This window comes from Callorhinchus milii, unplaced genomic scaffold (assembly GCF_018977255.1).
Source record: "Callorhinchus milii isolate IMCB2004 unplaced genomic scaffold, IMCB_Cmil_1.0 Scaffold3, whole genome shotgun sequence".
In the NCBI taxonomy this organism is placed as follows: domain Eukaryota; kingdom Metazoa; phylum Chordata; class Chondrichthyes; order Chimaeriformes; family Callorhinchidae; genus Callorhinchus; species Callorhinchus milii.
The window spans coordinates 49,336,956-49,364,544 of record NW_024704744.1 but is presented as its reverse complement, the minus strand read 5'-3'; the positions used below and the strand labels follow the sequence as shown (position 1 = coordinate 49,364,544).

Below are 27,589 nucleotides of genomic sequence, written 5' to 3'. Positions count from 1 at the left end.
TTGTTGTTGTTGTGTGATAATTATATCTATAGGAACATAGGAACAGGCCATTCAGCCCCTCAAGCCTGTTCAGCCATTCTATTAAATGTACCTAAATAATGCCTTCTATTAAATGTACCTATTAAATAAGCTAATCTGTACCTCAACTCCAATACCCACCTTTGCCCCATCCCTTGATACTCATACCTACCACAAATCTATCCGCCTCAGTTTTGAAAATTAGATTTTTTTAATTAGCATATCACAAGTTGCACCCTAGAAATAAACCTAAAACAGTTAATAAAACAAATCCAAATGTTAAATAACATTATTTTAATAACATTATGTTAACAATCCAAATGTTAAATAACATACCAGTTGGATCTGTTATCTCACAGGAATTTGCAACTAGTGTAAGTTGGCAGATTCACACAATTACTCCAACATGTGAATGAATCCACCATAGCAAAGCCTCACAGTAGGAACAGCAGAGTCAACAATCTACAACAATTGAAAATAAAAAGGTTTGCAGATGTAACAAGCTGATGGGACAGGATTATTTTTGCTGAATAAATGAAATTAAACACAATGAGGCATGGTGCATTTTAGGTATCTCTAAATTAAGTGAAATAAAGAAAGAAACCAAAGATTTGAAACAAATTGAATAGAAACAAGTAAGTTTTTTTTAAATAATATGTAAATGAAAGTGTAGAGAATTTGCTACATTCACTGTACAATAGAACTCCATTGTAAACGATCCCCTTGTAACACTGCACATTCACAATACATGGCAGTGACATCAGCAATTCTCCATCATTTCTTTTTTTGCTTTCACATTTTGATAATTATTTATTTGTCTCTTTCTGGTGTTCGTTGGGATTAGAAACAAGTGAATAACTGAGCCATTTGAAGTTATTTCTGCCAGAAAAGTCAGTCCTTCAAGAAAATTAATTACATCTTGATCCTATCTAAACTGGGATTAAGGTAAAATTGATGAACGATAACAATGCTTGCATTTATATAGTGCCCTTCACATGGAATAGCATCTCAGAGTGCTGCACAAGGGGGAGGGGGGTGTCGACATTGAGAGAGGGAGAATGGTGAGGGGGGGGGTGACTATAGGCACGGTCAAGAAGTAAATCTTAAAAAATGGGATTTAGATAAAGAGGGTGTGAGGTTAGAAGGATTAAGACAGAATTCCAGAGGTTAATAATAAATAATAATAATCTTTGCTTTGGATGTAGCACCTTATCACCTCTTCAAGTCTCAAAGCACTTCACAGAATACAGATTAAAACTGAAGGCATGGCCAATGATGGAGGCATGGAAAGATCGGGGGAAGTCTGTGTTCCCTGAGCAAAGAAGCCGGACATGCTTTCAAATCACTATTTTAATAATGTAATCAATAATCTTTGCCTCATTCATTCAGTTTAAGCATTTAACATTTAAAGATTTGAAATTGTAGCTATTGGGTAAAAATTGGATTTGCCAACCTGTGGAATATTGGCTTAACTGGTAACTTTGGAATCGCATAATTTAAGGTGACACTCTAATGCAGTGCGGGGGATGGGTTTGTATTGTCGAGGTGCTGTCCTGAGACTTTAAACCGAGGCCCCATCAGGTGGACATTAAAGATCCCATGGCACCATTCAAAAAGAGAAGAAGGCCCAGAGTCCTGTTCAGCAATAACCCAAAATAAAAGTGGTCACTTATTTCACAGCTGTTTGTGAGACATTGCTGTGAGCAACTGCCTGCCCCATTTTGCTCACAAAATACTTGACAGTATGTCCTGCGAAGCACTTTGAGACAACTTGACGACATGAAAGGAGTGATATCAAATGCAACGATGATGATTATTATTATTATTATTGAAAGCACTATCCGGCAAGCTTTCCTGCCCCTTGCCCAGCTACGACCACCCTACTCTTTTGATCTTTGGCTTGCAGAGTTAACAGAAGCTGAGTGACTGGTCAGCTGAGCCAGGCTGGAACACTGACATCAAGTCCTGGACGAGGGTCAACTTTGTCCAACTCAACGTCAGCAAGACCGAGATCCTCCTGATTGGCTCACGCCAGCGCCTCCGCACCTCGGGCTCTGACGACATCAGCCTCCACGGCTGCTCACTCAACCTCACTAAGCCAGTCAGGAACCTGGGTGTGTTGTTTGACCCTGAACTGTCCTTTCTCCCCCGCGCCATGACCGGCATTGCCTACCACCACTCCTGCAACATTGCCAGACTCCGCCACTGCCTCACCCCTCAGGCTGCCGAAACCTGCATCTCATCAAGGCTCGACTACGGGAACTCCCTCCTCATCGGCCTTCCCAACTCTTTCCCTTCACAACCCGCAGATCATCCAAACTCTGCAGCCCGTGTACTCTGGTACACCAGGCTCCGCGACCCCATCACTGGCTCCCCATCCCCCAGAGGATCGAGTTTAAGATCCTCGTCCTCACTTTCAAAGCCACCCATGGCCCTGCCCCCTCCTACCGCTCTGACCTGCTGACTCCCTACCAACCTGCCCACTCCCTCCGTTCATCTGCTCCATGTCTCCCGCCCGACCACCGGTGGCCGGGCTTTCAGCCTCTCTGCCCCCACACTCTGGAGCTCCATCCCATGGTCCCTTCCCCTCACTTCCTCCCTGTGCCTCCTTCAAGGTCGGTCTCAAGACCCTTCTCTTCGATGGTGCCTTCGGTCTCCCCCCCCCCTCCTCCAGCGCTTTGTGACGTCCTCCCGACGTGACAGGACCTGTAAATGTGATGTTGTTGTTGTTGTTGTTGTGGCTCCGGCCCCCAGTCCTGAGGCCATTGTGACGTGCGATGGTACCATTGTCTCGGGGGAGGGGAGGGGAGGGGCACGTGACCCCGTCGCGCGCAGGCGCCGGAGTCGCGGTGCCCGGATGTTTGCGGGGCGGATTAACCCCGGAGATGCCGGATGAAGCCGGTGGCGGCGGCGGATCGCGGCACAAGCGGGTGGTTTGTCGGCGGTTTGGTGGCGGAAGCGGCGGCGCTGCTCACCTCCGGCAGCGGCAACTCGAGCGGCTGAGTGCGGAGGCGCCGCGGCGGAGGCCAGGCCTGAGCTGAGCCTCTGCTCCGGGGATGTCGGCTTCATCCGCCGAGATCATCGAGGCGCCGCAAGCGCTGGACTTCGAGGAGATCAACTACAATGAGATCGAGGTGGAGGAGGTGAGTCAGCGGCGGAGGGGCGGCCCCGGGGCAGAGGGACAGGGAGAGCCGGGCCTGCGGGGGGGGAAGCCCCGAGCCCCGAGCCCGGCCTCTGCCGCCTTGTGCCCCTAAAAAGGACAGTGACTTCCTCGTTCGGTTGAGTCACAATAACAATAATCTTCACCATCTTTGCATCGGATGTCGCGCCTCGTCGTGTCGCTGAGATATGGTCTCCGAGCGCTTCGCCTCATTTGCTGTCAGGTGTAGTGACTGCGGATTTTGCGGGGGGGGAATGCGGCAGCCGATGCGCGCACCTCAACCCCCGCCCGAAACAGCGGTGAAATGAGTGACCCGTTTTATTTGAAAGAGGGGGAAACACTGGCCAACAGCCTCTCATTGGAAAAGAGAAACTCCCTTCTCTTTGCAAATCAAATGGGGATCTTTAAGATTCTGCGGCCCAGACCGCGCTGTGTGTGGGTAACTGCCCCCTCCCCTGGAAACTCTTTTCAAATATTGCTCATGATACCTGGTTGTTATGAGCTGCTTCTGACTGCTCAGCAAAGTGTTGTGGGGAATGGGGGGGGAATGGGGGGGGGGGTACACCTCCCTTCACGGGTTTGATGGCCGAAACTACATTTCAGCAAAGACCCATCTTACGCCGGTCACCAGTCAGCAGAATCCTGGCAGTTCGGTCAGACGAGAGAGTTGGAACTGATCCTCGCATTTGTCGTCAAAGCCTCAAAGCGCTTCGCAGACGGTACCGTCGCGCGATGCAACTCTGTGTTTTGTGAGAGACGGCAATAATGTCATTATTGTTTGTTACCGTAGCGTAGTGGTTAGAGCGCTCGCCTCCCACACGGAAAATGAAGTCCCAGTGAAACATTACAACTCCAAAGTGAGCTATCTGTATTGTGCAAGACCCGGTTTAATTGGGGGAATTCATTTCCCTCAATCTGAAGTCATTTGGAAACTGGCTATTTAAAATTTTTGCCAATTTTACAATGCAGCAAGTCTAAACATAATACAGTGTGTTAACTCAGGGGCTACTCTTCTGTCCAAGTTTCTCAAGCCTGCCAAAGACAGTCCTGGGTGCATCTGTGTTTTAAAAGAGTTCTTGTTAAACTTGTCCTACTTATAGCACAACTTATATTTGTGACCTTATCACCAGGTTATCATCCTAGAAAAGTCAACATTACGTAAGAGGTTTCTTAAGCTTTCCCTCAGGCTTCATTGGGATATTTAATTATGCTTCTGAAGGTGTTCTTTATAAACCAATTCAATTAAAAGGTACAGCTACAGCCACATAATCAGCCTAAGTGCAAGACTAGTAAATAATGCCATTTAACACTTAGCTTACTTCAGTTGGCAAGGACAGATGAAACATGTGATGCTATGTTAACTGTTCGGTAGTTTGCCTTCAAGCAAATGCAGCCATAACCATAATAAATGCTATGTTCATTGCCAAAATGACTCTTGCTATCATAGCATGTTAACAACCATTTATTTAGAGAATTCTTTATACAGTGAACTCCTGATAAGACCCTAACTTATATCATCACATGGCATGTATCATCATGCTATCAATATCCCTTAAAACTTGAACGAGTTTTAACAAATAAACTGACAGTTGTGGGGTCGGTCACAGTGACAGCTGCTCACTCTGTGCATGTGCAGTGTATGTTGCTGTAGATCCTCCCGGCCACAGTGCTCACTCTCGTGGCTCCGGATATAGAGTCACTGATCTTTCTTCCATTGGAGTGAAGATATATCAGGAGTTTACTGTATTGTGGTCATCGAATGAACTCACCATGATATAAAGACCCATGTGCCTCCTTGATCAGATGGTGCTTTAAACAAAGTGCAGGATCAGATCAGCATCTGGTGTGCTCCTTGAAACCTTTGATCTAGATTAAACCAGTTATTCACAGTCTGCTCTCTAATAACATGCAATCTCTTATTAATGTCTTCATCTAGTGTTTTTTTCTTACTTGCTTTTATTAATATTGAACTAATGACCATCATGCACAATGTAAAGCTATGGTCCTTTTTACTGTTCTACGTTCTAGCTTTTATACTATTAATTACTTTGAAGCCTAGTTTTTTTTTATTTGTGAAGTTCTTGGTACAGTCATTTTCAACTGAGCTTAGTGGATATTCTACAAGCTTTACAGTCTTATACAACCTAAAATCCTGCATTGGCTGACCATTTGATCTCTGTATTTGCATTTGTCTGGAATTGTTTTCTTATTTCTAACAAAAAAAATCTGTTTTTGTTATCTGTCTTTGTGATTTCAATATTGCTTATGCACTAGAGTGTAGAGCATGGGGTCATTATCAGCTTTATATATTTTCCCGTTTTACCATCTGGAAGATTTGGCTGAGCTCAAGCACCAACTGGGCTTATGATCCCATACTGTGCAACGAAGTTGACACTCAAAATGTGCCACAGATTTTTGTACAGGACCAGTAAGATTTAGTGATACCACTGCAGGTCTTGTTGTGTTAGCTGATGTATCATTGTAGAGTCAACACCAACAAAATTACATTTATAGAGTGCCTTTCACATCAGGAGGACGTCCCAAAGCGCTGAACAGTCAGGTGTCGGGGACCAAGAATGGGGGAGGGATGGTGTAGGGGTGAGGGAAGGCAGTGAGGTGGAAGGGCAACCAAAGGCACGGTCGAAGAGAAGGGTCTTGAGACCGGCCTTGAAGGAGGCAAGGGAGGAAGCGACTGAGGGATGGAGTTCCAGAGTGTGGGGCAGAGAGGCTGAAAGCTGGCACCTATGGTAGAGCGGGTCAGGCAGGAGACATGGAGCAGGCCGGAGCCCGCTGAACGGAGGGAGTGGGCAGGCTGGTAGGGAGTCAGCAGGTCAGAGGGGCAGGAGGGGGCAAGACCATGGATGGCCTTAAAGGTGAGGACGAGGGTCTTGAACTCGATTATCTGGGGGATGGGGAGCCAGTGGAATCAGGCGAGGGTGGGGGTGATGGGGTCACGGAGCCTGGTGCATGAAAGTTCACGAGCTGCAGAGTTTTGGATGGTCTGCAGCTTGTGAAGGGAAGAGTTGGGAAGGCCGATGAGGAGGCAGTGTAATCGAGCCTTGAAGTAACGAATGCATGGGTGAGGGTTTCGGAAGCCTGAGGGGTGAGGCAGTGGCGGAGTCTGGCAATGTTGCGGAGGTGGTGGTAGGCAGTGCCGGTCATGGCGCGGATGTGGGGGAGAAAGGACAGTTCAGGGTCAAACAAGATACCCAGGTTCCTGACTGGCTTAGTGAGGTTGAGTGTGCAGCCGTGGAGGCTGATGCTGCCAGCGCCCGAGGTGCTGAGGCGCTGGTGCGAGCCAATCAGTAGAGCCTCGGTCTTGCTGACGTTGAGTTAGAGAAAGTTGTCCCTCATCCAGGACTTGATGTCGGACAGGCAGTTGGTCAGGACGCCAGTAGTCCTGGAGTTCAGGGTGGCAGCAGAGAGGTAGAGTTGGGTGTCATCCGCATACATGTGGAAATTTACCCCATGTCTGCGGATGATGTCACCGAGGGGGAGCACGTAGAGGATGAAGAGGAGGGGACTGAGGACAGAGCCCAGAGGAACACCGCACGAGACTGTGCAGGGGCTGGAGGAGAAGCCATTTGCCGCGACGAAGTGGAGGTGGTGTGAAAGATAGGACCTGAACCAGTCAAGGACAGAATGTTGAAGGTTGAGGTGGGAGGAGAGGCGGTGGAGAGGTGAGGAGGCAGAGGGAGCCCTGGTCACACATGGTCAGGCTGTCGTTTGTGACCTTGACCAGAGCAGTTATGGGCAGCATGGAAATCCGATTGGAGGGGTTCATGGAGGGAGTGGGGGGAGAGGAAAGAGTGAAGCTGGGAGGCAATGGCTCTCTCAAGAATCTTGAATAGGAAAGGGAGATTTGAGATGGGCCGGTAACTAGATAGGTGTGATGGGTCAAGGGAAGGTTTCTTCAAGGTGGGGGTGATAGTGGCTGTTTTGAAAGGGGAAGGAACAGTGCCAGATGACAGGGAGAGGTTAATGATGTTAGCGAGTCGTGGGGCAAGGAGATGGAGCTGGTATTTAAGGAGAGGGGTGGGGATGGGATCCAGGGAGCAGGTGGTGGGCTTCATGGAGGTAACAGTGGTGAAAACAGAGGAGGTGGTGACAGGTTCAAAGATCTGGAAGGACGGATGGGTAATTATCGGAGGGGTAGTTGTGTGGGGTGGGGGAAGGGAGGGGGTGGAAGTTGGGAGGGCAGTGGCAGCTGAGCGGATTCCCTCGACTTTGGACTCGAGGAAGTCCAGCATTTTCTCGCAGTAATGTCAGAGGAAAGAATCTGCGAGCCGTGTCAGGGAGGGCGGAGGAACCGGTTGGTGGTCGAGAACTGGAGTCTGGGGTTTTCCTTCACCTCCAGGATTAACCTGGAACAGAAGGATGATTTGGCCGAGGCGAGAGCAGAGCAGTAGATCTTGATGAGCTCCAGGCAGATGTGACGGTGGACCCTTATGCCGGTTTTGAGCCAAGTGCTTTAGGCAGACTGCACCTGGTCCTTAAGCGAGCAGAGGTGACTGGTGAACCAGGGTGAGGATTGGGAATAGGAGGCAGTTCGGGTGGTGAGGGGCGCAAGGGTGTTGAGTATGGTGGAGAGGGTGCTGTGGACAAGAGTAAGTGCATCGAGTGGGTTGGTGCGAGAGGTGGACCAGAGGGGGAGGAGTTCAGAGGACTCTAGGGCAGCGGAGAAGGATTGCGGGGAGATCTTCTTCCACGGACGGTAGAAGATGGTGGTAGGTTTGGAGGCAGTGAGGAGAGGGATATGGGAGTTGAGGGAGATGAAATGGTGATCAGAGATGGCCTTGTCATGTCCATAAAAGTCATACAACTTCGTGCTTAAGGTTTTACTCTCGGATCACCTTGATTTAAGCAGTCTTAAGTGGAGTGCTTTCACTTAAAAATATCTCTTTCAGAATGTTCTCACTTGCTATTTCTGATCTGGAGGAATCTGGTTGCCTGCCACTGTGGCAACATCATTGATGGAGAGCAGTTGTATCTCTCCTGCAGAAGATTTAAAAGGTGGAAGAATCTGCTGAATAAACCTGATTGATTTCCTTGGGTAAGTTTGAAAAAATAGTTGTTCTCTCAAAATGGTAGCCTACTTATTTTGTTGCATGGTTAGACAATCACATGTGGAGGAAAGGTATTAGTGTGCAAATTGGAATTTGGAGGAATAGCTTTTGGAGGAGCAAATGCCAACCCCAAAATTACTCTATAATTTTGCAGTTCTATAAAGTAAGGTTACTAGTCCTTGCCACTACTTTAGGAACGATGCTCAGCCCTTTTGAAAAGTGAAGGGGAGTGTCACTAGGATGATACCAGGATTCAGAAGTTTTAGTTATTAAGAGAGATGAGAGAAATTGGGGCTGTTTTTATTGAAGCAAAGGTTGAGAGGAAGGCAATAATAAAAATATAATAATCCTTGCATTTGATACAGTGTCTTATCGTGTCAGAAGGATGTCTCAAAGCACTTCACAGAAATTACTGTGAAATGGAGGGACTGTGTATTTGTGGCAAACGTGCCAGCATAATTTCACACAGTAATGTCTAACAAATAGCCATGAAACAACTGACCAATTTTATTTGGGGGATTGTTGGCCAGGACATTGGTAGAACCTCCCTTCTCTTTTTGAATAGTGCCATGGGATCCTTAGTGTCCAACTTTCAGCAGACAGGCCTCAGCTTACCATCTCATCCGAAGGACAGCACCTCTGATAACACATTCACAGCACTGCATTGGAGTATCAGCAAGACTATGTGAGTTCAAGTCCCAACTAGGAATGTTCCATTAACAGCCATGGAATGAATGACCAATTTTACCCAGGGGATTGTTGACCAGGAAAAACTCCCTTTTCATTTTGAGGTGTGCTATGGGGTCTTTAACATCCACCTAAAGAGGCTGACAGGACCTTGGGTTAACATTGGAATGTTGGCATTCGTTGCAAAAGGGTTAGAGTACAAGAGTAGAGAAGTCTTGCTGCAGTTGTATCAGGCCTTGGTGAGACCGCACCTAGAATATTGTGTGCAGTTTTGGTCTCCTTATTTAAGAAAGGACATACTTGCCTTAGACGGGGTGCAGCGTAGATTCACTAGGTGAGTTCCTGGGATGAGGGGGTTGACCTATGAGGATAGGTTGTGTAAACTAGGCCTATATTCTCTAGAATATAGAAGAATTAGAGGTGATGTTACAGAAACCTATAAGATTCTTAAGGGTCTTGAAAGGGTAGATGCCATGAGACTGTTTCCCCTGGTTGGAGAATCTAAAACTAGGGGTCATGGTCTCAAGATTAAGGATCAGCCTTTTCGAACTGAGTTGAGGAAACATTTTTTCACTCACTTGTGGAATTCTCTACCCCAGAAGGCTATGGATGCTCGAGATTCAAGATTGAGGTTGATAGATTTCTAAAGGGTAGAGGGATTAAGGGATATGGAGATAGGGCGGGAAAATGGACTTAGGTTAGAAGATCAGCCATGATCTTATTAAATAGCGGGACAGGCTCGAGGGTAGAGTGGCCTACTCCTGCTCCTACATCTTAATGGTCTTATGATCTAACATCTCATCTGAATGGCCGTAGCTTTGACAATACAACATTCCCCCAGTACTGTGTTGGAGTGTTAGCCATATGTGGCTTGAACCCACAACTTTCTGACTCAAAGATGAGAATGCTGCTAACTAAGCCAAGTAACATCCTACTTTTAAAAGGTTTGAAAAAGAAAACTATTAAGGAGTTTGAAGTAAAGCGTGGAAGTGGGACTGAATGGGTAGCACTTTCAGAGAACTGGCTTAGACACAATGGCCAAATGGCATCTTTCTGTGCTATAATTTTTTAACATTCTAATGGAGCTGTGCTTTTTTTAAGCTTCTGTGCAGCTTCAAGAAAATATAGTTTAGTTGGGTTGATTGAGGTGGTGGAGGGATGAATTGCAATAGGTTTTGAACAGATACTTTGAGGTCCTAAGTCACCATCTACTTTTTTGTCATAGCTCCTCTAATGCATATTTGTACTCTGTCTGCTTGCAGTAACTTTGTCACTAGGCTTAAAGTCTTAACAAGATAAACGATTGTGCTTTAGAAGTTGTGTGCAATACTGTCACCCAGCTTACTTCCTGCTACTCACTGGACAGGTCTAAGTGTGTGTGCATTCATCACCTCAAGGCTCGACTCCCTCTTTATCGGCCTCCCAAACTCTTCCTTCCACAAGCTGCAGATCATCCAGAACTCTACAGCTTGTGTCCTCTCCTGCACCAGGCTCCGTGACCCCATCACCCCCATTCTCGCTCGGCTCCACTGGCTCCCGATCCCTCAGAGGATAGAATTCAAAATCCTTGTCCTCATCTTCAATGCACTTCACGACCTTGCACCCTCTACATCTCTGACCTGCTGAACCCCTATCAACCTGTCTGCTCTCTCCGCTCTACAGGCTCCGGTCTTCTCCATGTCTCGCGCCCGACCTGCCCTACCATCAGCAGTCGTGCTTTCAGCCTCTCTGCCTCCACCCTTTGGAACTCGACGTGGAAAGTGCTTTACAAGTGTAATTTTTGTTGTTGTGGCTGCACTCTTTTCAACGCCTTCCCTATATAATATAGCAAGTTATTGTATCTGGCAGGGTGGGTTCTATGCTGTTAGCTGCTGTTTACCAGGTAAAATTCATTCACTTAATTGCTGTGTAGAAATTGGCTGCCAGGTTTTCCTACAAACTACACTTCACAGTAAAACTTCTGTAAAGAGTCAACAAGTTGAAGGGCTCTCAAATGCAAAGATTGTTGTCGTTATTATGTTTGATTGCTGAAGCTTCTGTTGACAGTGTACTTTTGACCAAATGCTTCATTCATTGTGGCCCATGCCAACCATCAATAATCTTATCTGAAATAGAAGTAGAAGTGAAATCGAAGAGAACTGTCTAGCGCGAATGGAAGTGCCATTACTTAAATAATTTAACTTTTTTTTAAATGAGTTTAGAATGTGGCTTTTATAGGATGGAAATTGACTTGGAGCTGTTTCCTGTTGACTTCAGTGTTTTAAAGTAGGAAAGTATACATCTTTGAAATGTATACACAGATTTTATTTTTGCAATGTCTTTGATATTCTATGTGATTGGTAACAAGATATCTGAGAGCTTTGTTTCGGGAGTAATCAACAACAAATTATAGCATGAGGTGATTTTATTCTATCTTGATGCTAGCTCCTCCACAAGAGCTATCTAGTGTTATCCATAGCCTTTAACCGTAACCTATTGCATTATTCCTCTTCAAATATTTATTCAATTCTTTTAAATGTTAGGGTCTTAGCTTCAATAGCTATTTGTGGCAAAGTATGCTTATACTGTTGTGGAAGGGTAGTTACTGTTACCTTTGCAACCAATTATCATTACATTCCAATGAACAGTTGAAATACCTGAAATGTCTTTATTGTAGCTGAAAAATATACAGGAATATAAATGCTTCTTGGCAGAAACAAATATTAAATATTGATCCTTTCTTCTTTATTTCAGGTCATTGCACATACAAGCAAATCATTTTTGATTCCAACATTTGGATGCATTCATTCATAGAACATGTACTTGCAACAGAAGAATTTTGGAAGATATAAATATTGATGCAACAATTACTACAAGTTTCACTGCATCTGCTGAGGAGTGCATTGGTTCAGTAACCATCACTTTGGTGTAATAGAAAACTGTGAGGAAGATGATTGTCCAATTGCTTCTTAGGATTTCTGCTTTGTAAACAACATATTTTTGCACCTGCACTTAGTCTGCACAAAAGTGCTGAATACGTGACACTTTGAATACATGACAGTCTTTTCTTCACGTTATACCATACTTATGGACAATTGGTGACTTCTGAAGTATGTCATCATGGCTAGAATTCGCAGAAAAATGTGCATCACTTTGTTTGTTTTTCTCTTGTTTGTTTTTGGTATCATGATGGGTTTAAAGACCTTACGACCAGAAGGAGCTGGATTTGGAGATGGAGTAGTCCTGGAGTTATTACCAGAACTTCATCACCGAGCGGCTGTGGATAAGCGTAAACCAGATCTCCCTAATATTTCAAAGTTTTCCAAAAGTGCAACTCCTCCTCAGGCTTCAAAACTGATTGCAGGCCAACGTGTGACTAAAAGTGCACCAATGTCTGCTTCAATACCTGAGAACTTTCGTCTCGTCAATTCTGATCTACATGCATTTTATTACATGTGGTATGGAAATCCAAAGTTTGATGGTAAATATTTACACTGGAACCACCCACTGGTTCCCCATTGGGATTCTAAAATAGCAGGCAGTTACCCCAAAGGAAGGCACAACCCTCCAGAGGATATTGGTGCTAATTTCTATCCTGAACTCGGAGCTTACAGTTCCAGGGATCCTGCAGTAATCAATGCACATATGAAACAGTTTCAAGCAGCTGCGATAGGTAACAGGATTATTACATTTGGCATTTATTTATTAAGTGTAATTTAAGTTTGATGCTAGAGTTCATCCTCCTCTGGTCCAAGGATACATCTTACTGTCTTGTTTTTCATAATTTACTTGTTAAGGAACTGCTAGCTAACCTTTATATTGCCAGTTGAGTGTATTTGTATACCTGGGCAGTAAAAGCTTTACTATGATGGGATTCTTCCAGAAAATGATTTGTTGAAAGTACATCATGATGAGTAATTTAAGCTTCAAGATAGGATGAAAATGGGATCTCTTTGGAAGCTAAGATACTTCGCCAACAGAATGTCACAATCGAGCCCACCCTCTGATAATCCAGCTGGCTCAGTTCCAGAACCGGACGGGTCCACAGTACTCCAAGGTACTGCTAATGACAAACCAGGCAGCCTGGTTCATTGGCAGGATTTAGAAGGGCAGACCAGTCCTGGAAGGTACGGATTCAAAGCTATTAAGGATAGGGTAATCCTAGCTGGACAAGCACAGGAAAGCTTGCCAGGCAGGGCTCTCAAAGGAAAGCTATCTTGTTTTAGCTGGTTCGACTCCAGCAGTACCCCAACACACACTCTGGATCCCCAAGCTTGGCTCTTGCCACATGCACCTAATACTTTCCTGGAATTTTTTTTGATAGTTTTCCACACCAGCTTGCTCCCCTTTCCCGCTTTTTGTCACTCCTGTTTCCACAGGTGTATAGTTTCTCAAGCATTACTAGCCCTCCAGTATCCTATCCAAGTAATTGTTATCCATTTATAAGTTTGTTGGCAGGGAGTGTTTGCAGATCTGAACATGTAGCTTGATGTAATCCACAATTCTCTCGCAAAATATAATTGCTGTTTCATGGTCTTTCTGTGTTTTTGCTAAATTAGGCTGGCAACTGAAACTTTATTTCATTCAGCCAGGTGTCTGACACATGACATGACCCATCACCATGCTTAAGATTATCCAACCTAGACTGAGTACCAAATTCCATTTTTGTAATACACTCTGTCCCGGAGGAACAACGCTTCTTACCTAATTCCAGAGAGGTCCGAGATGCTACCCTGTGTGAAGGATGCAAGTTGTTGTTGTTATCAATAATAATCCTTGCATTTAGTATAGAGTCTTATCACGTTGGAAGGACATCTCAAAGCCCTTCACAGGATTTATTGTGAAATGGAGTAACTGTATATTTGTTGAGAGTATTAGGCACAAGTTGGCAAGACCCAAGGCTTGGGAAGCCCAGAATATACGTTAGGGTACTGCTGGAGTCTTAACCGGCTAAGACCACGTAGCATGCCATTGAGGGCACTGTCTGGAAAGCTTCCCTCTACTTATCCAGCTAGGACCACCCTACATATTAGGGTTTGGGCTTGCAGGGATAATAGGAGCTAAGCAGTTAAGAACCACTGCCCCTAGTAACTGGTCTGCTCCTCCAAGGCCTGTCGATGAGCCAGGATGGCTGGTCTGTCATCAGCATGATCCATCTGGCTCAGCAACCAGACTACTGACACCACCAGAGAGCGTTGACACGATTCCAACTACCATTGCCATTCATCACCTTGGAGCTTTAAAATACAAGAATAGTTGAGTAACCTGGAGTGCTGTTTTTTTAATGGTATAATTCTGTCTAATATCAACTGTATGTTATTAATGTTTTGTCTTGTTCATGTCACCATGCAGGTGTGGTGGCTCTATCCTGGTACCCACCTGGAATGTCTGATGATAATGGTGAACCCATGGAAGATCTGGTGCCAGATGTACTAGAAGCTGCACATAAATATCACTTAAAGGTAATTATTTTAAAAAGTGCAGTCATCAAAGTGAAGGGAATCGATTCTAGCAATCAAAGATTGGTCGACTCTTTCATTTCTGTTGGCTTCTATCCATGTACTATTGAATACGGTTGGCATTGTCGGACACTATTTAATACAGTTTCAAAAATCGGAAAACCACCTTAGCCTCATGTAAACACTTTCTACTGCAGTAATAATGCTTACATTTAATATAGTACCTTCTGCGTTAGAAGAACATTTCAAAGCACTTCACGGGATTTACTGTAAAGTGTAGTGACTGTATTCTGTAGGTGAATGTGGCAACCAATTCTGTGAAACTTGTTTTCCCACGCCAGCCATCCTTGGCACTTGTTTGAGCGATACTGTTCGTAGGAATTGAAAATCCCCAGAACTATTCTGTTTGGCCCGGATTAGTCTGAGCAGGAAAGGAAACTCATCAACCTGAGCAAAATTGATATCGTCAAGCAGCTTCCTGCTTGTGGGACATTGCTTTGCGCAAGTTGGCTGTCAGTTTTGCCTAAAAAATAGACAGTCACAGCTCTTTATACTATATTCTGTGAAGCACTTTGAGACGTGCACCGAATCTGGAAGGTGCTGTATTAAATGAAAAGACTTTATTATTTAAGATTCAAACCCTGATGTTTCAAGTGAAAGGTCAGATTTCTGATCTCTTAATCATTAAAGATTAACTCCTTGAATGTCTATTTTAATGTGTGTTCCTAAAAGAGCTATTCTAAAATAATGGTAATCATAGTCCTTGCACGGATTTACCTTGTTAACCTTGCAAGATGAAGTGGATAGGGTTGTCCTATCTGGACAATCAAAGCAAAGAGATTGCTTCAGTCCCCCCACCCCGCTTAATCCCCATATCCCTACAAGCATCTGTCTTTCAAAATACTCCAAATACACCTGATACTCTTCAGAATTAGATAAGAAGAATTAAGTAAACAGGGAAGCAGAGTTTGTCCCTCTAGGAAGAGAATGTGCATTTCATTAGGCACACAGGAATTTCCATGTGTACTTGGGATTCATGGAAGCTGTTTGGTTTGGAGACTCTTAAGGATGGTTTGACTGTTTCAGATTGTACCTCTCCCACCGCCTGTACTTCATCTCCTCAAACGGCTTCTCCTCTAGCCCCCGGACCGTCTCGTTCCTCGGTGGTCTGTCCTTGGTCCCCTCCTCTTCAATATCTATATGTTCCCTCTTGGTGACATCATCCGCAAACATGGGGTCAACTTGCACATGTATGTGGGTGACACCCAACTCTACCTCTCTGCCCCCACCCTTGACTCCAGGACCACTGCTGTGCTGAGAGAATGTCTTGTCAGATATCAAGTCTGTGGAGTCCTGTAGCTCAGTGGTTAGAGCACTCGCTTTGCAAGCGAGAGACCTGAGTTCAATTCCAGGCAGAGGGCGAAACCTTGGGCAAGTTTCCTTACTCCACACAGAGCCTAATAATAATCCCTCCAAAAAAACAAAAACAATAATAAATTGGTCATTTTCAATCTACGACTGTTTGTGGGACATTGCTGTGCGCAATTGGCTGCCGCGTTCGCCCACAAATATACAGTCAATTCACTTTACAGTGTGTTCTGTGAAGCGCTTTGGGACGTCCTCCCGACGTGAAAAGCGCTATATCAAATGCAAGGATTATTATTATTATTATTAAGTCCTGGATGAGAGCTAACTTCCTTCAGGTTGAACGTCAACAAGTCCGAGTCTCTACTGATTGGCTCCCATCAGCACCTCCTCACCTCAGGCGCTGACAGCATCACCATCCATGGTTGCACACTCCGCCTTGCTAAGCCAGACCCCAACCTTGGGGTCTTGTTTGATCTTCAACTATCCTTTCTACCCCACAGCTGCTCTGCCTTCCCCCACCTCCGAAACGTCACCTGGCTCCGACACTGTCTCACTTCTCAGGCCATCAAAACCCTCATACTTTCATTACGTCGAGGCTCGACTATGCAAACTCACTGCTTGTCGGCCTCCCCAACTCCTCCCTCCACAGGCTGCAAATCATCCAGAACTCTGCAGCCCGTGTCCTCTCCCGCACTAGACCCTATCATCCCCATCCTTGCCCAACTCCACTGACTTCCCATCACACAGGGGATACAGTTCAAGATCCTGAGCCTCACCTTCAAAGCCCTCACTGGTCTTGCTCCCCCCTACCTCTCTGATCTCCTAGCCTCCTACCACCCTGTTCGCTCCCTCCGCTCAGCGGTCTCCAGCCTGCTTCACAGTCCCCACCTTGCTCGCCCCAATATTGGCGGCCGACCTTCTGCCACTCTGTACCCAATCTCTGGAACTCCATCCAGCTGTCCTTCCATCTCGTCCCCTCCCTTGCCACCTTCAAGACCCTCCTGTTCGACTGTACTTTCGATCTCCCTGCTTCCCCCCTGCCCTCCACCTCCCCCACCCTGACCCCCAACTCAGGTCCATAACTCTGACTGTCCAGCGCCTTGGGCCGTCCTCCCAAGATGAAAGGGGCTATACACATGTAATTTTGTTGTTGGTGGTAATGGCTTTTCAAGTGTCAGACAACCAGCTGACCTTTCACCTCAAAGTGCACAGGATCGATTATAAAGTGTAATGACTGTGTATTTAGTTGGTGAATATGGCAGGATATTTTCACACAGCAGTGCCCCACAAACAGCCAGGAAATGAATGTACAGTTTTATCTGGGTATTGTTGGCATGAATGTGGAAAGAGGTTCCCTTCCAATTTCCAAGAGTACCTGAGATCTTTAATGTCCATCTGAATTGGCAGACGAGATCTTGGTTTACCGACTTAGCTTTAAATGTTATCTCTGATAACGCAGCGCTTGTCTAGCACTGTTTTGGAGCGTCAGCCTAGACTGTTGAGTTCAAAGTCTCGATGTGGGGTTTGAACCCATGTAATTCTGACTCGGGTGAGAGTGTTACCAGTTGAGCCAGGCTCAAACAGCACGTAGAGCACAAGTAGCAGAGGGACAGAGAACGGGCACAGTGTGATACTACAGTAACAGTATATCTCCTGATGGAACACATTTTTAGTGAGCAATTTTGCCAATTTATATTTTGTGTGATTTGCACTGTTTGCTTTCTGCAAGGGGGCTGGTCCTGTTTAGTGTGAATAATTGGTTTGCCGCTATAGTTTCTAGGTCATCTGTGATGCGTAGGATGGAAGAGTGGATATTCTAGAAGGATGAAATTGGATGGGCTACAGAGCCTTCTTCATCCAAATCAGTCTTATGATACTTTCATTCTTTTGTGCAAGAACAATTTAATGTGAAGTTTTAAAAATGTATCAACCTGGTTCAGTAGATAGCACTCTTACATCTGAGTCAGAAAATTGTAAGTTCAAGCCACCGTGGGGATTTTGATTTCAGTTCATAGTCTAAGTTGATAGTCCTGGTTGATAGTTGATACGTTGTTGGGGGAACTTTGCATTGTTCTAAGGTGGTGTTCTTCAGATGAGATGCTCAAGCTGAGCTACTCCCTCTGAAAATATTCCTGCTCCTACCGCCCCACACTCTGCTACTCCCACTCTGTCCTTTTCTCCCACCGCCCTCCTCACCTTCTGGCTCCCTTGAAATCCAGGGCTGTTTCCAAATCCACCCGCTCCCCCGGTGCAACAGTCATCTCCGCTCACTTAAAACCCAAACCAGGATGCTCAAGCGCAGATGACAGAAATCCGGCCTTACGATTCACTGCCAGCTGTGGATCGAGCAATTCCACACCTACCGCCTCTCCCTTTCACAGGCCAAAACTGACCTTTACTCCAAAGTCATCCTGGAGGCCAGAAACAACCCAAAGACACTGTTTTCCACTGTCCATCACCTCCTCTGCGCACCCCCTGAAGCTCCCTCTATCCTCACATCAAACGTCAAATGCGAAGAGGTCCTCGACTTCTTTGGCTCAAAGATTGAAAACATCTGCTAGGCTGCATCGTCCTTCAACACCCCCCGCCCCCATGTCCACTTCCATCCCACCCAGACCATCCACACCGCCTTCTCCCATCAGCCACAGTTCATGCCACTCCCCCCTCCTTACACTCTTTGCCCCCATTTCTCCCTCCTCCCTCTCAACCACAATCATGCGCATGAAGTTCACCACCTGCTGCCTTGATCTCCTCCCCACCCAGTTGCTGGTCACTCAACTCCCCCTCCTCTCCCCTCTGCTGGCTGACACGGTCAACCAGTCTCTCTCCGCAGGCTCTGTTCCACTCTTGTCTGAAAACCGCTGTAATCGCACTTCTCCTTNAAAAAAACACCCTTATTTCCTCTAATCTCTCACACTACCGTCCCATTTACAACCTATCTTTCCTTGCTAAAGTCCTTACGTGCATTGTTGCAGGTCAACTTCGGTCACACCTCTCACTCCACTCCCTCCTCGACCCTCTCCAGTCTGGTTTTCACCCTGCCTACAGCACAGAGACAGCGCTTGTCAAAGTCACAAACAACGTCCTCTCTATCTGTGACCAAGGCTTTCTCTGCCTCCTCGTACTCCTGGATCTCTCTGCCATGTTTGACACAGTCAACCACACCATTCTCCTCCACCGCCTCTACTCCCTCATCCATCTTAGTGGGACCGTACTCGCATGGTTCAAGTCCTACTTAACCAACCACCTCCACTTCAACTCGGCAAATGATTTCTCCTCCCAACCCTGCCCAGTCACCTACGGGGTACTCCAGGGCTCCATCCTTGGGTCTCTTCTTTACCATATCTATATGCTCCCTCTTGGCAATGTCATCCACAGACACAGGGTAAACTTCCACAAGAATGCGGATGACACACAAATCTACTTTGCCTTCTCTAGCATCGACTCCAGGTCCTGCCAGCTTGTCTGGCAGACATCAGGGCCTGGATGTGTGCAAAATTCCTGCAGCTGAATGTGGACAAGACAGAAGCCATACTGCTTGGCTCCCATCAATGTCTTCACTCCTACAGATCTGAAATCCTCAACCTCCCTGGGCTCTTCCTCAGATTCACCGGACCAGTGCGCAATCTAGGCGTCTGGTTCGACCCCCAGCTGTCCTTTCTTCCCCACATCCTGTCCCTGATCAGGACCGCCTTCTTCCATATTGCCCGCCTCCGATCGTACCTTACCCCAAATGCAGCCGAAACCCTTGCGCATGCATTTGTCACCTCCTTCCTGGATTACTTTGTCACCTCCTGCCTGAACACACTCTTCACTGGTCTTCCCAGCTCCACTATTCAAAAAATCTAGCTCATTCATAACTCTGCTGCCCAGATTCTTACCCGACTAAACCCGTATCCACATCTCACCAGTTCTGGCCAGGCTCCACTGACTCCCCATCACCGAACAGATCGATTTCAAGATCCTCACACTCATTTTCAAATCCATTCACTCCCTGGCACCTCCCTACCTCTCCGACCTCCTCTCTCCCCAATCCACGACCAGGCGCCTCTGCTCAACTGGCACCAGCCTCCTGCTCATCGCTCAAACCCGCCTCCCCACCATTGGAGGTTGTGCTTTCAGCCACTACTTCCCGAGACTCTGGAATGTTCTCCCTTAATGACCCTGCCTTGCTCCCTCTCCTCTTTCAAGTCTCGCCTGAAAACCTTCCTTTTCGACTGTGCTTATGGTCGCCTCCTCACTCCCCCCGGCTCAGAGTCAGGCTTTGCCACTGTTAAGCGCTCTGCGACACTACCCTGCATGGAGGGCACTATATAAGTGCCAGTTGTTGTTGTTTGTTTCAAACAATTACAATATAGACCAGGGTGAAATCCACCACAGTAGTTGGAGAACACTTGCATAGGCAAAGGTGCTGCCTTTTACATGTGACATAAAATCATGGTCTATTCTGCCATTTCAGGTAGTGGCTGACCAACCCTTTGTGAATCTGTCTGCTTATAATAATAATAATCCTTACATTTGATATAGTGCCTTATCATGTCTTTGAGACGTCTCAAGTGCTTCACAGAATATACTGTAAAGTGAATTGACTGTATATTTTGTGGGCGAAACACGGCAGCCAATTGCGCACAGCAGTTTCCCACAAACAGTTGTGGATTGTGTGACCAATTTTTTTTTTTTTGGAAGGATTATTATCCCCAGAAAAGCAATCCACTAATCGACTAACAAGTGAGTTTCTACTTACTGCTAGGTAAACAGAGGTTCCTCCAGATACCTGGTACCTCCTCCAGTACCAACTCCAGGTCAGTCGATGTTCTATCAGCTTGTCTGGCAGACACCAGGGCCTGGATGAGTGTAAACTTCCTGCAGTTGAATGTGGACAATACGGAAGCCATACCCTTCGGCTCCCGTCAGTGTCTTCACTCCTGCAGATCTAAACTACCCAACCTACCTGGACTCTCCCTCAGACTCACCGAACTAGTGCGCAATCTAGGCATCCGGTTCAATCCCCAGCTGTCTTTCCTCCCCCACATCCGTTCCCTGACCTGGACTGCCTTCCTCCACCTCCTCCACATTGCCCGCCTCCGACCATACCTTACCTCAAATGCAGCCGAAACCCTCGTGTATGCATTTATCACCGCCTGCCTGGATTACTCAAATGCACTCCTCGCCGGTCTCCCCAGCTCCACCATTCAAAAATTCCAGCTCATTCAGAACTCTGCCACCTGCATACTGACCCGGACCAAACTCCGTATCCACATCTTACCAGTTCTGGCCAGGCTCCACTGGCTCCCTATCACCAAATGGATCGACTTCAAGATCGTCACAATCATGTTCAAATCCACTGGCACCTCCCTACGTCTCTGACCTCCTCACTCCCCAATGCACCACCCGGCACCTCCGCTCGACTGACACTGGCCTCCTGCTTGTCCCTCGCACCATCCGCTCCACCATTAGAGATCGCGCTTTCAGCCACTACGCCCCACAAACTGTGGAAATACTCAACCCTCAATCCCTCCGCCTTATCCCCCTCTCCCGTTTTTCAAGTCCCAAGTGAAAACCTTCTGTTTCGAACACGCTTACAGTCACACCACCACTCTCCCCCCACCCCCCGGCTCGGACACTATCCTGCATGGAGGGTGCCATATAAGTGCAAGTTGTTGTTGTTGAGATGTTGATAAATATTCCATGGTGCTGTTCGAAAAGACAGTATTTTCTTTGGAGGTGTCCTTGCCAACAATCCCCCAGATAAATTTACTTCATGGCTGTTTGTGGCTTATTACAGTGTTTTAAATTGGCTGCAAATTTCGTACACTTTACAGAAATTCCCTATATTAGGGACTGTATCAGTTGAAAGGATTATTATTATTACTTAAGCAAGAGTTATGCAGAAAACCAGCCATCTCTAATCCGGCTGTGATTGATGCCTGTACAATTCAGTGTTATGCTTCCTATATCAGTCCTAGTTTGTTCAATCTCTGAGCATCAGGCTGACACGATTCAAATATATCACGCACAGGACCTTTGCAGCAGCACAGTTACAGAGAGACTTTCATCTTGTGTTCTGCAATACTTGGGTCTTATAAGTGACTGTAAGTGTGGAATTGAAAGTCCATTTATATAATTCTTTTTCAATTTTTATTTTTAATAATTTGATGGATAATTTGTTGACATCTCTGTCTGAGCAAACCATACTTGTGCTATTTGCCGAAAGTGACTGATGACCTTGAAGCCTGTCATTTTGTAGTTCAAAACAAAAAGTAGGAATTTGATTTCATTAATTTGTAGAAAATTCAAAAACCTGCAGATACCAATTTTTACTGATTAAAATCTCACATCTTCAAATTTTATCTATATGCCAATAACTAGAGGCAAAGGATAACAAGAAAACCAGTTTGTGTTGTAACATTTAATGTCGTTGGTTGTGCATCCATTTAAATAGAGGCATTTTTGAGGTCAGTACAACAGCTTGCATTTATATAATTCCAGGTAGGATAATGTCTCCAAACACTTCACAATGCAGGGTTAGACACTGAGCAGGTGAGAGGGAGGGGGGATGTGGAGGAAACTGATCCTAGGTGTGATTGAAGAGATAGATTTTACAGTACATGATGAGAAGCTTCTGCATTGGAAATGGCCACAAGATGGAGTAAGTTCACTTATTTTTGTAATTTGTGTAACCATGTGAAATGTGTTATTCCAAGTGCAGTTTTAATATATAAATACTGCAGGTCGCAGTGTTTCAGTTATCACTGAGCTATTCAAGGCCCTGAATTTTCCTTAGTAATATAACTACAAGTTGCACTTATGCAGTAACTTTCATATAGAATAACATCTGGAAGTCTTTGTAGAGACCGAATGAGAGCCTGAGTAGAGTGGGAATTAGGAAGACAGGTGGAAGGTGAATGAAGAAATAGTTGATAAAAGATGCTGAAATATTCTTTAGGGGGAAATAATTCCAAATTTATCTGATGGTATCCATGAGAAGAAATATATTGGTGGCATTTTCAAGAATGGAGTGAGCAGTTGGAGTGTTTTGAAGTGTGTTGATCAGATTGAAAAAGAAAAATTATTAAATATCCTGACTTGAATAAATTCCCCCTGCCTTCACACCAGCTAGTCTTCATTCTGTGAGCATGCGGTGAAGCAGCATTGGAGCAGGGATTTTGGATAGTTGGGATAAGTAAATATCTGTGCCCAAACACCAAATGCACAATAATTTAGGTGTCACACTGCTTTATTTGGTAGTGTTTTTCAAAAGGTTGTGAATTCAAGCCCCACGTCGGGACTTTGTACTCAAAGCCCAGGGTAACATTCCAGTGCAGTATTGGGGGAGTACTGCATTGTTGCAGGTGCCATCCTTCAGATGCGATTTTAAATTGTTTGCCTGTTCAAGTGGATGTCAGAGTTGCCATGGCACTATGCAAAAACTGAGGGGAGTTTCTCCCTGGTATCCTGATTAACAATCCTCTAGATAAAATTGGTCATTCACTCATGGCTGTTGTGGGACATTACTGTGCACAAATTGTCTTGTTGCATTTGTTTGCAAATACAGTCACTACACTCTTAAGATATAAAACATCACTTTGGAAGCTCAGGAGGATTAAGTCTATTTTGTTTCAAATGCTGACTTGGATGGGGCTCAAAGGTGAAAAGCATTGCAGGACGTATTGGATTCTGTTTTGTGATTCCACTTATCTACGTATACTGCAATGTATTGTTCATTTAAAAATCCCACACAAAAAAATTTAAAATCACCAAAGCTGTTTTAAAAGGAATGAACACAGAGCAGAAATTATTCTGTCAAGCCTTGTAAATGTTGCAGTATAGGCAAGTCTTTAAATCCTGCATTATTTATCATAATATCATTCTTGGTAATAGATTTGTTCTGTTTTGTTTAGGTTTCCCTGCTTGTTTCTCCACTCTAGCCCTTGAAGCTGTAAGCTATAATCAATTTTATCATGTTAGAGCTGTGAACTCCAAGGCAATATCAGTCAATCATTTATAGTCTTATTTCAGGCTTGGTGACCAAAAAGAACATACAGTATACACAACCTGCAACATATTTTAACTGCCTTTATATGTGAATAAGTAATGCCTTGATTTGTGATGCCAAAGCCTAACCCATCTTAAACTTCAATCAATCTGAAATGTATCCACAGTTATTCCGTTTGTAATCACATATGCCTCTTATCAATCAGTTTTCGTGCTGTTGAAACTGTCAAACAATATAAGGATCATTTTAAAAAAAAGCTTTTTTGCAGCAAAGCATTTTAGAATTTTAGGACAAGTGTAACCTGACTAACATGCAGGTTGATGACCATTCTCACTACAGAAAAACTTGCATAAGTCTGATCTGTATGAATCATAAAATCGTACATCCACCAAAGTCCCATTCAATTTTGTATTAAATCCACTTAAATTTACATGCACTAATCATATTAACCACCGCGTAACTTGTAACATCACAGCTGCACTTGATGCTACCACACTTACCAGCAGCCAGGTCAAAACTTTGTTATCTGTGACTGTCTCAAACTGAACACCACATGTGCACACGCCACATAACCCTCTCCACGCCTTCCTCCCAGGGGCATAACATCGACGATCAATGTTATTGCACACAGTAGCGGGGGGGTTGAGAGAGGAAAGTGAAAACGTTACCAACCGCCACCAGAAAGTGAACCACCTCGTGGCACGTCTGGGAGAGCGGCCGTTCCCTCTGCCAGATAGTGAGCCACGTGGCTGATTGAGAGAGAGAGATAAAGGGGGGAGATAAAACGAAAAGGATTGCGGGAGGGAGAGAGGGCGAGAGAGAGAGCATGAGGCAGAGAAGGAGTGAGAGAAACAGCGAGTGAGAGAGGGGAAGTGAGAGCAGTGTTTCGCGGTTCTCTTAACAGATCATCCTGCCCTCAAAAGGTTAGACCATCCTGCTCCATGGAAACAATCTTTGTAACAGTTCATATTCTAATAAAACAGTTCTGTCTGTAACCAGTTTGGTTATGCCATTCATTGTACAGTACATGTTTTCTGTGTATGAGGTGCATTGCTGTGCAGTATCGTATATGGAAAGACTTCTGTATTTATGTGTTAGTTATATCAAATATCAAATCTGACTTATACATAACTTTACATAAGTCACATATGATGCAATTTATGCAAGTTTCACATAATTCATACTTTGCATAAGTCATATTAAATTATGGTCCCAACTGATATGACTTACGTGAATTTTTCTGTATAGGGGATTATTTTAAAAATCTCATTCCCAAAAAAGTTGAACACTAGTGTATTGAACACTACTAGTACATTGAATATAAACTTGGATTTTCCCCAAAACAAACCAACATGCTTCAACTAATTGTTTTTTCTCCCACTTTCTCCTCGAAGGTCACCCTCCACATTGAGCCGTACAAAGGTCGAGATGGTAATAGTTTGTATGGTAATATCAAGTATATCATAGACAAGTGAGTTTCTTTAAATCTGCAATCATTATAGTCGAATTATTAATTATCCATGTATAGCAATTCTCTCACACTTAATTTTAATGAGCAACCTTAAAACAATTAGAATAACATTTGAGTAAAATTCTAAGGGACAACAATGGATTTGATATCATGCCTTATTGCTTCATTGAGATGTCTCAAAGCGCTTTACAGAATATACTGTAAAGTGAACTCATATAGTCTAAACAGACACTCTAGTGGATTGATGGGGAAGCATTTTTGGAGGTGCTGCCCTTCAAATGTCGAGGACCCATCTGCCTGTGCAAGTGGACATTAAAGATCCTATGTCAATGTTCACTCCACCTCATCAAACCAGTCAGGAACCTGGGCGTCTTGTTCAACCCTCAACTATGCTTTCTCCCCCACATCCGTCCCATGACCTGCTCTGCCTTCCCCCACCTCCGCAACATTACCCGACTCTGCTACAGCCTCACCCCTCAGGATTCCAAAGCCCTCATACATGGATTTCATTACAATCAGGCTCGATGATGCCTTTGCCCTGCTTGTCGGCCTTTCCAACTTTTCTCTTCACAAGCTGCAGATCATTCAGAACTCTGCAGTTCGTGTCTTCTCCCCCACCAGACTCCATGACCCCATCACACCCACCCTCGCCCGGCTGCACTGGTTCCCCATGTCTCATAGGATAGAGTTCAAAATTCTCGTCCTCACCTTCAAGGCCTTCCATGGCCTTGCCCTCGCCGACCTGCTAACGCCATATCAACCTGTCCGCTCCCTCCGCTCAGCAGGCTCCAGCCTGCTCCATGTCCTCCGCCCGGCTCATCCCACTGTCAGCGGTCAGGCCTTCAGCCTCTCTGCCCCCACCTTCTGGAACTCCATCCCACATTCCCTTCACCTCACTCCCTCCCTTCCCTCCTTCAAGGCACACCTCAAGACCCTCTTCAACAGTGCCTTTGGCTGCCCGCCACCCTCCCTGATCCCAACACCCCCCCCCCCCCCACCACTGGGTTCTAATCTCTGACTGCTTAGCGCCTTGGGACGTCCTCCCGACATGAAAGGCATAATTATTGCATGGTTCAAAATGTGATCCTTCATTTTAAGTACACATTGGAAGTATGTTCTCCACCAACTGTTGCTTTCTAAACAAATTCAGCAAAATTAAAATAATTTACAGGATTAAACTTCATCAGCAAGCTTTTCACTGCTTAAATTTTTGTTTAGATTCACTATGTATCACACCTTTTTTGCCATAATTTGGAAAATCTGCTGAAGTTTGATTCTGCAAAAGTGATAGATGTGTTGTGAAAACATCCATTTTATTTTTCTTCTCCAGGTATGGGTCCCATCCTGCATTTTACAGGTATAAAACAAGCACAGGAAGAAATCTTCCTATGTTCTACATTTATGACTCATATTTAACAAGTCCAGTATCTTGGGCCACCCTTTTTTCTGCAACTGGATCAAGCACCCTCCGAAACAGTCAATATGATGGACTCTTCATTGCTCTACTTGTCGAAGAAAAGCATAAAAATGAAATTCTTCAGGCTGGATTTGATGGAATGTACACATACTTTGCAACAAATGGATTTTCCTATGGTTCTTCTCATCATAATTGGCAGACAATCAAAGATTTTTGTGGTGGTAATAATCTTATGTTTATTCCAAGTGTAGGACCAGGCTACATAGACACAAACATAAGGGCTTGGAACAACCACAATACCAGGAACCGTGTCAATGGCAAATACTATGAGACTGCCTTAAATACTGCCCTTCTGGTGCGTCCAGAAATTATCACTATAACCTCTTTCAATGAGTGGCATGAAGGAACTCAGATTGAAAAAGCAGTGCCCAGAAAGTCAGGCCAGTTAACTTATCTTGATTATCTGCCTCATAAACCAGATGCCTATTTAGAGCTGACTCGTAAGTGGGCAGAAAAGTTTCAGCAAGAGAAAGAGCAGTGGTTGATGTGATTCTGTTTTTGTCTTTGATTACGATTTGAGGAATTGCTCGATTATTGACACCGACCGTCACGTTTTTGAGAGAGACCAGCCAGAAATTACCAGAGTGCATCTTCTGGTGCACCAGAAATTATTACCATAACATCTTCCAATGAGTGGCATGAAGGATCTTTGTTTGCTTCTCATATGTTTGTTGCTTATCATATGGCTTCAGAATAGTGAGTCAGAAATGATGGTATAATATAAAGAATCTTTGGGTGTAAATGAGTTATAAAGCAGCATTTAGAGACTTGGTGCATTGTGAAAGGATGCATCATCTGTTTGAATAATGAGGTTTTGCAAACTGCTTTTTGATTTGTCCTGTTTTTCTGCCCTTTTTTCCTGCTTTTGAGTGTCTTGATTTACCTTGAATAAATTTCTCCAACTAGCA

At 44.9% G+C, this 27,589-nt stretch overlaps 1 protein-coding gene across 4 annotated transcripts; it reads left to right on the top strand.

The window, feature by feature from the left end:
• Window positions 1-2,861: 2,861 nt before the first annotated feature.
• LOC103178280 (glycoprotein endo-alpha-1,2-mannosidase) lies at window positions 2,862-27,589 on the top strand. Of its 4 annotated transcripts, none has more exons than XM_007892923.2 (6): window positions 2,862-3,161; window positions 8,086-8,231; window positions 11,665-12,391; window positions 14,263-14,372; window positions 25,128-25,204; window positions 26,535-27,589. In XM_007892923.2, exons 3-6 carry the CDS (start codon window positions 12,031-12,033, stop codon window positions 27,169-27,171), a joined length of 1,185 nt encoding a protein of 394 aa, XP_007891114.2. In that variant the 5' UTR covers window positions 2,862-3,161; window positions 8,086-8,231; window positions 11,665-12,030; the 3' UTR covers window positions 27,172-27,589. The 4 variants fall into 4 exon arrangements, with proteins under 4 accessions (XP_007891114.2, XP_007891112.2, XP_042188893.1 ...); XM_007892921.2 differs by having other exon boundaries at window positions 11,665-12,583; XM_042332959.1 differs by lacking the exon at window positions 8,086-8,231 and having other exon boundaries at window positions 11,665-12,583.

What these genes read in the sequence shown, in the direction of transcription:
- LOC103178280 (XM_042332959.1), top strand. Translation starts at nt 12,031, where the DNA reads ATGGCTAGAATTCGCAGAAAAATGTGCATCACTTTGTTTGTTTTTCTC. An exon ending in GTTTCAAGCAGCTGCGATAG is followed by an intron (nt 12,584 to 14,262) that starts GTAACAGGATTA and finishes GTCACCATGCAG; the next exon opens with GTGTGGTGGCTCTATCCTGG. An exon ending in ATCAAGTATATCATAGACAA is followed by an intron (nt 25,205 to 26,534) that starts GTGAGTTTCTTT and finishes TTTCTTCTCCAG; the next exon opens with GTATGGGTCCCATCCTGCAT.